General features: G+C 42.6%; 1 protein-coding gene across 1 annotated transcript; it reads right to left on the reverse strand.

Moving 5' to 3' along the window:
- Positions 1–4,638: 4,638 nt before the first annotated feature.
- GPR119 (G protein-coupled receptor 119) lies at positions 4,639–5,858 on the reverse strand. The gene has a single exon (XM_012653337.1). The coding sequence runs from the start codon at positions 5,735–5,737 to the stop codon at positions 4,730–4,732; it is 1,008 nt and encodes a 335-aa protein (XP_012508791.1). The 5' UTR covers positions 5,738–5,858; the 3' UTR covers positions 4,639–4,729.
- Positions 5,859–8,803: the final 2,945 nt, after the last annotated feature.

Raw genomic sequence — 8,803 nt, forward strand, 5'->3', positions numbered from 1 at the left:
GCACTCACTCTAGCCCAAGCAACAAAGTGAGACTCTGTCTCAAAAAAAAAAAAAGAAATGCCAGCAAAAATCTGAATCAAATTTCTTGTAAATATCTAATGCTCCTTGATCTAGTAATACTGCTTTGTAGATTTTTTTTTTTTTTTTTTTTTTTTTTTGGAGAATTTATCCTAAGGAATTGAACGGATAAGTGTCAAAGACTTATACACAAGGATATTTATAGTGGTATTATAACAGTGAAAAACTGGAAATAACCTAGATTTTAGTGTAACTATATGGAAATAGTTAAAATATTACATACTCATTTGTTGGAAAAACATGCAACCAAGTTGTGTTTTTGAAAAACACTTAATGACAGGAAAATATGTACAGTATAATGTTAAGTGGAAAAAAAAAACATGGAGAGTGACAGTCGTCATCCTGAATGGTATAATTATGGGTACCCTTTATGATTTTCTGTATTTTCAAACATTTCTAAAATGAACAAAAGTTTTTATAATCAGAGAAGAATAAACATCATTTATATATCAATGTATATCTTTAAAAGAAATACCAGCAAAGCTGGGGCAATTTTAGCACCTAGCTCTCAATAAATGTGGAATAGGTAGATGAATGGATGGACAGACGAATGAGTGAATGAATGACACTCAACATTTGTAGGCACCACCATTGAATTTATAAGATTGCAAAAATAAATGAAGATTTATTAATTAAAAGGACAAGATTCCAGACTAGTCAGCAGTTTGAAGGATGACATGAAAGGTACTGAAGGAGTCACAAAATTGAGTGGCTGACAGTAGCCAAAGAATTGTGGTCTGTCCTTGGGTCCATTGCTGCTCTTGTCGACCATGTATTGATACCATGTTTCTGCTTATTTTACATGTGTCCTTGAAGTATCTCCTCCCATGCCTGCTGTTTTCACTATTTAGTTTGGCCAGTGACTGAGCATGGCGAGAATGAAATCAAGGTCATGAATTCAATTCCCATTTGAACCAGGTAACACTTCTCCAACTAGGGAGAAGATATCCCAAGGCTAACGCTGGCTGGCATTGGTCATGTGGACAAGAAAGAAAGTGTTGGTAGGTGAGGGCAACCTGCCTCTAACACTTGTGAAACCACTGAGAACACACTGTATGGAGAGCTATGTGTCCTCTTTGAGAGTTGTCTTCTGAAACTGAGGTATAAAATGCATAATTTTGTCTACCCAAGGAATATAAAACTTAGTCATGTCACAATTTTTATAGGAAATTCACATAAGCTGTTCATGGAAAGTATAAATGGGACTGATTGACCTACATTGTATCCTACAAGGTCTTAACATCTGGGATATTTTGGTCAAATTGATGAGCAGAATCTGGCTTCTTTGCAAGTCCATTAGGAGACAACATTGGATGCGTGAATGAAATCTAAATGTTTCCTCTCCAGTGCATTCCCTTATCTGTGAAGGAGCCTGCGTCAAAGAGAGCCATTAGACTTTTGCATAGCATTCGGTATCTGTGCTCTTGGTGACTTATTAAACACAGTGTTCTTAATTGCAGTTACTCTTAAACCCAAGTGTATGATACTAGTCCTAGTGCCTTGTTTGTATCTGCTGTCTTAATACTGCTAAGGTATTAGATTTATTGTTTGTATTTTTCAACCTGAGTCACCTCTCATTGCTCATTTTTGAAAACCTTATTCAGGGGTTGAGGAATTTACGGTTATGTGCCAAATTGTCCTTGTTCTATATGTCATAATATCTGAATGTAATGGACTCCCTTAAATGGGTCAGCTGGCTGTTTTATTCTTCAGGATTTTTAAGAAAGAGGAAGAAAACTAACTTTTTTAAAGTACTAACAATGTGCCATAGTTTACTAGGCATTTTCATATACATTATCTGAGTTAATCCTCACTATAACCATATATGGTAGGCAGTATTACCCCAATTTTATGAATGAGAAGTTTAGCTTTGAGAATTTAAATGACTGAATCATTTGAAGTCCATTGGACCTCAAAACCTGTGATTTTTCCACTGCACATACTGACTCCCAGGGATAGCAAGGTTTCTTAGACTGAACCTAGTAACACACTGATCACCCAGCCTCCCCTCAACTCCTGCATTTCTACTGTAATTTTTAAAAATTATTTTTAATTTACAAATAATTGTATTATCTATGGGGTACAATGTGATCTTGATATGTTTACAATGTGGAATGATTAAATCAGGATGATTAATATCCATTCAACTTTGCTTATATTACCTTGGCAAGATCAGTCCTTTGTAGCAAGGCCAGGAATTAGGCTTTGAACCACCAATAAGGAAGGCATTGGTTTGAGCCTGCTTTCAATTTTGTCCAAAATCTAGTTTTTATTTGTGTTTTACCTAGTTCCCAGTAATTCAAAACCCAGTCCAAGAGTGTGTCTTATTGCTGGCCTGTTGCTTGCTGCGTAACAGCTAATCACTTCAAGGCATATTGGATTCTGTCATCTACTTGAGGGCCAAAAAGTTCTTCAGTTGTAGGAACGTAAATATTGCTGTGGTGAAAGCAAGCACGTTTCTCTCTGGGCCAGAGTGGTAAGCAGAGCAACTGCAAAAAATTTAACAAAGATGGGTTGATGTGTATGTAGAATAGATCAGTGAGGAACAGACCACTTGAGAATTCAGTCTCAATCTTTGGGCTAAAGATAGAGTGTGAAGATAAGGAGAAGGGAATTTTCAAGAGTATGGAAACTGAAAGGAATGATCATTATCCTTTGAATGACTCATGAAAGAAACCTGGGTTTAATTTAAGAATTAATCTCCTTAATTCTCAAGGAGAATTAAGAGAACTCAAGTCCAAAGCATCATGGTGTGATGACATCCTTTTGAGAGGAGGATGGCTGTATTCCATCCAGGTTCTAAACATTAATTTGAGATTTGAATGAAAAATTTCAAGGGCCTCTTGGATTTAGCCATTATATACTGGACTCAAATGCATCCTCAGGCCATCAATTTAGAGATAAAGGGATTAACCTTCCAAGGTCGTTTCAGCACCAAATCCCAGATAAATTAGTCCATCCTGTTTTTGCTTTCTTCTTGCCCTCTTTTGTTGTTCACTCACCAGCTTTCTGGGGCAATATTACAGTTGAGGGCCTTGAGAGCCAAATTCTCTATGAATCCACTGTAGAGACCAGGAAGTTGAGGAAAGGGTTACAGGGAAACTCAGGAAGGCAGAGCATGGTTCTTGGGTTTCTTCTCTATTCTGTTCCTGAATTTTTGCTGCCAGGGTTGCCCAGAGGGAGCCTGAGCATAATTCCCGGCTGTCAATGTTATTTTCCATACTTTACAGAAAGGAGGATGAGGCACTTGCACCTCAGCTGGTCTCCTGTGCCATTTTGTTGGTATCTTGTGTGACTGAGTTTTTCAGGCAAATGCAAATCTGGGGGTAAGCAGAAGAAGGTCTAGGCTCCAGTCTAGAGAGCTTGGCAGTGCCTGCCTTGGTGCCCGCCTCTTTGTCCTTTTTCTTCCCTCCCAGTGTCTCAGAATTTGTGGTTCAGCATTGCCATCAGCAAGTAGCTACAAGTGACATATGAGGCCATCTGGGGGGAAGGGGTACCAGAGAGTTAAAAAGGTGGTGGATTGGGAGGGGTAATGGAAATAATCACAAGATAGGCTATTTCCCAAAGCAACGCTATCTTCTTTATTTCAAAAAAATTTAGGGGTAAAAGTGTTTTGTTACATGGATGAATTGTATCATGCCGAAGTCAGGGCTTTCAGTGTACCCATCACCAGGATAAGTGTACATTGTACCCAACAGGTAGATTTTTATCGTTCACCCCCTCCCCCTTCTTAGTTTCCAATGTGCATTATACCTCTTTATGACCATATATATCTCTCATTTAGCTCCCACTTCTAAGTGAGAACATGCTTTGAACACCATGAGGTGTGGGAAAAGACAAACTTTAGACTAATTCAGGTTCCAACATTTTATGCAGATTCACTATATAAAACCTGATTTACATTAAGGAGGGCAGGAGGTAGAGGGACTCCTCACCTTCCCAAAACAATTACTATAGTAAATCACTATAGTAAACAGTTATGAAAGAACAGAAACTCATTTCTCTAGTGCTGTGCTGTCCAGTACGGTAGCTACTAGCCACATGTGGCCATTCAGCATTTGAAATATGGTTAGTTCGAATTGAGATATTTTGTAAGGGTAAAATACACACCAGATTTCAAAGACTTAGTATGAAAACTAGTAATTTTTATATTGATTACATGTTGAAGTGATAGATAATATTTTGGATATATTGGGTTAAATAAAACATTAAAATCTCACATTTTTACCTTTTTAATGTGGTTACTAGAACATTTGAAATTATGTATATGTCTTACATTATGTTTCTGTTGGACAGTGCTGCTCTGATATATTCAAAAATAGGATTTGACATATATATAAGCATCTTTTTAGCAGTACATTTCTTGCTTTAAGTAAGTATATCTGTACAGGAGAGACAAACACATTTCAAAAGGACAGGGGGAGTAGAGATTTACAAATAGGGAAACATTATAGAAGAAAGTCAGGACCCTGCCTCAGTTACTTCTCAGTCTGGGGGTAAGGGGATATAGGGATATGGGGAGGGGAGGGAAGGCGAGGTGGTGAGTTGCCTGAAGCAAGTGCTCTCATTCCCCTAGTTCCATCTGATGTCCTAGTTGGGGCCCAGAGTGGGGAAGGGAAAGGCACTTTGAAACTTCTCTGCCCTTACCGTCTTAGCCATTAAGCCCTGAGTGGGAGATAGTGATGATGTGACAGGAACTTTCCCTGGGATTCTCTGGGCCACCATTCTTGGCCAAGAGGAGGAGGAGGAATGAGGTGAGCCCCTTCTTCACTCCCAGGGCCATGTAGTAGAGCTGCTGCCGCACCTCCTTCTGCCAATAGGCATAGATGAGTGGGTTGAGCAGGGAGTTGCCCACACCAAGCAGCCACAGGTACTGTTCCAGCACGGAGTAGAGGCAGCATTCCTGGCAGGCCACCTGCACAATGCCAGTGATAAGGAAGGGGGCCCAGGACAGAGTGAAGCTCCCAATGAGAACAGACACAGTGCGGATAGCCTTGAAGACGTTGGGAGTCCGTGGGGGCCGGTAAGCTCCAGCCATGGCTCCTGCATGCTCCATCTTTCGGATCTGCTGGCTGTGCATGGAGGCAATCTTGAGCATGTCACAGTAGAAGAAGACAAAGAGGATCAGGGCTGGGAAGAAGCCAACGCAGGAGAGGGTCAACACGAAGTGAGGGTGAAACACAGCAAAGAAACTGCAGGGCCCCTGGTAGGTGGTCTGCTGGAACATGGGGACTCCGAGTGGGAGGAAGCCAATGAGGTAAGACACCAACCACAGCCCGGCAATGCAGGCCCCAGCCACGAGTCCACTCATGAGCTGGAAGTAGCGGAGGGGCTGCTTGATGGCAAGGTACCTGTCAAAGGCGATCAGCATGACTGTAAGGACAGAGGCAGTTGCAGAGGAAGTGACAAATGCCATCCGAAGGCTGCACAGGGTCTTCGGTGTGGGCCGAGAAGAACTGGAGAACTGGTCTGTGATTAGGCCAGAAATGGCCACACCAATCAAGGTATCAGCCACAGCCAGATTCAAGGTGAAGCAGAGACTGACACCATCATTCTTGTGGATCAACAATAGCACAGCCGCAGCCACTAGTGCGTTAGCAGCAATGATGAGGGAGGCCAGGACAACAAGGATCACTCCAAATGAGAAAGATGACTCCATGTCTTGACGTGGCAGGACTTCGACTTACCAGGGCATGCTGGCTTTCCAGCTCAAATTCTCATGAGCCAGGGGACGACGAGTTGTGGGTTCAGAGCTACAGCACAATTCTGGCCATGGTTGGCAGTCCGGGCTTACAGCTCACCATCTTTGGGATCCTGTAGGTCATTAAGAATGACTCACCCTCTCTTTTTCAGTCCTCAGCCTTCTGCCTCCCCAGCTCTCTGAAGGCAGCAATCCCAGTGCAGACCTGCCCCTGGTGCCTGAGCTAGTCCCTCCCCCTCCAACCACCAAGTTACTAGACAACTCCCAAGTACCTGTGCACGCTGTCTCGCCAGGCTCTCTCCCTTCACTGGTGCTTGAAGGACTCTGGAGGGACAGGGGCATTCATCAGGTCTCCTGTCTGGCAGAAGATATAATTGACTCTAATCATACTTTCTTCCTCTGTAGCTTGATAATAAGTTTCTACTTTTCTTCCAAAGCCTTAAGTACCAGCTTAATAACTAATCTGAGCTTAATTAAACATTTACTCAATAACTAATTCTCAGTTACCATTATGAACTGCTTTTAATCAAGCAAGATGATCATAATCAGTTGGAGTGGGAAGTGAGGGCAGGTGAGCTATTTGAGGGGCACAGTACACTCTCAGGGACATTACCACACATTTAAGCTGTTTCTTACCTTTTGCTTCCTAGCACCTCAAAGTCTAATTCTCTCAAATAGGGTGTACTGTTCCCCTGTTTCTTGCAGAGTCCAGTTCATGGTCTCACAAGAATTGTCTTTCAGTTTAGGCCAGCAGTCCCCAAGCTTTTTGGCACCAGGAACCGTTTTCATGGAAGACAGTTTTTCCATGGGCCAGGGCGGGGGTGTGGGGAATGATTTCAGATGATTCAAGCACATTACATTTATTGTGCACTTTATTTCTATTATTATTACATTGTAATATATAATGAAATAATTATGAAACCATCATAGATTGGTTTAGACTAGAGCCCTTTCCCTGCCTAAAGCTGCTGTCTCTCGGGTATACTCATTGAGAACTGTTTCCGTACCGTGCTGGGCCACGTCTCTGGTCGGTGAGTGGCAGCTGCCAGGCTTGCCTTTCGTGACCCTGTGGACCTGAGATATCTGTGGGAGGAGGAGAAGAGGTGGGCTGCATTCTGGAAAGTGTCTGCTCAATGTTTCGCTATGGAATTTTCCAGGGATAGGAACATGTGGGGCTAGACCAAAGGGTGTTGCTGAAGCAGGTGAGATGGCCTCAGGGGAGCCAGCTGTGTAAATCACGCCTATTTTAGGTCGTGTATCCATTTGCCTGGGTACATTAGAACTAACCTTTTGCCTGCCGCTCTCATCTTGGATACCAAGAAGAGAGGGGTGGGGAGAAGAGTGGTTAGAAGCTTATTTACTCAGTTCAGGTGAGAGCACAAATGGGAAAGGTTAGTGTTTTAAGTGAGGGAGTGGAGAGCAAGGCTCAGAGCTGGAGGCAAATATATTCCAGGATGTTTTGACAGTCCAAGAGGGCCTTTGGCAGATGTCTCTCATAAAAAGGGATCAGAAAGGCTGTGTGGGGGGACTTGCTATTCTAGACGCCAGCCTGAGAACAGTTCCTTTTTTTTCCCAAAGTCCTATTACTTCAATTTTTTTCCAGTAGTTCTTATTATTTGGTACATCCATTAGGAGACTGATTTCAGTTGTATAGAACCTGGCCCAATTTTATGCCTGGACCTAAGGTGTGCTTTTGCTTCGCCAGCTTTTGACTCCATGGAATCAAGCTGGCCCTTTTCAAGCCCAAGTTCAAATTAGAGAGTGCATCGGCATCACCTGGAGGGCTTGTCGAAACCAGCTTCTTGGGCCCTGCCCCCAGAGCTTCTGATTCATTAGGTCTGGGGTGGGCCTGAGACTCTGCATCTCCAACAAGTTCCCAGATGCTACTGCTACTTGCTCAGGGACCACACTTTCAGAACCACCGCTCTAGTGCAATGGTCCTTAACTTTAGCTGTGCAATGGAGTCACTTGGCAATTCCAGAAAATATTGCTGTTTGGGTCACACAGCAAAAGATTCTTACACAATTAGTCTGGGTTGGATCTGTGCATCTGGAGTTTTAAGCTCCTCAGGTGATTCTAGTATTCAGCCAGGTTGAGAACCACTATCCAATGACGAAACAGGCTCTGGAGACAGGACACCTGGGTTCCAGCCCGATATTATGTCTGTGACTTTGGTTGGGCCAGTAACTTCACCTTTGTGACTTAGCCTTGGTTTCTTCATGTGTAACATGGCGACAATAAGACCTACATCACAAGGGTGTGAGGATATAAAATGAGGTACGATGGATGTCAAAAAGCTTCCTAAGCTGTAAAATGTTACGCAGTTATTACTGTCGTCTACTCTGTTAATCATATTAACACAGATAATCAAAGTGTGTATCAGAAGCACTGGTATGACCTGAGAGCTTTGTAGAAATGTAGAAGCTCAGGTCCTGCACGAGACCTACTGAAACAGTCTGCATTTTAACAAGATCTCCGGGTGATCTGTATGCACATTAAAGTTATTCTCGCCTGTCTCCTAACCTCAGGAGCCTGGCTGCATTAGTTTCCTTTTGCTGCTGTAGTGAACTACCACAAACTGAATTAAAACAACACAAATGATTTATCTTACAGTTCTGAAGGTCAGAAGTCCAAAATGGGTCTAACAAGGTTGAAATCAGGGTATAAGCAGAGCTATGTTCTTTTGGCAGGCTCTAGGGAAAAATCCATTTCCTTGCCTTTTTCAGCTTCTAGAGGCTGCCTGCACTCCTAGGCTCCTGGACACATCACTGCAACCTCTGCTTCCACGATCACTTCTCTGACTCTGACCCTCCCGCCTCCCTCTTTTAAGGACCCTTGCGATGACATTGGGTCCACCTGGACAACCCAGGCTAACCTCCCCATCTCAAGATCCTTAATCACATTTGCAAAGTCCCTTTTGCCATGTAAAGTCACATGTTCATGGGTTCCAAGGATTAAGACACGGACATCTTTGTGGGAGGCACTTTTCTTTTCCTTTTTTTTTTTTTTTTTTTTTTTTTTTTG

This window comes from Propithecus coquereli, unplaced genomic scaffold (assembly GCF_000956105.1).
Source record: "Propithecus coquereli isolate 6110/MARCELLA unplaced genomic scaffold, Pcoq_1.0 Scaffold42, whole genome shotgun sequence".
Taxonomy (NCBI): Eukaryota; Metazoa; Chordata; class Mammalia; order Primates; family Indriidae; genus Propithecus; species Propithecus coquereli.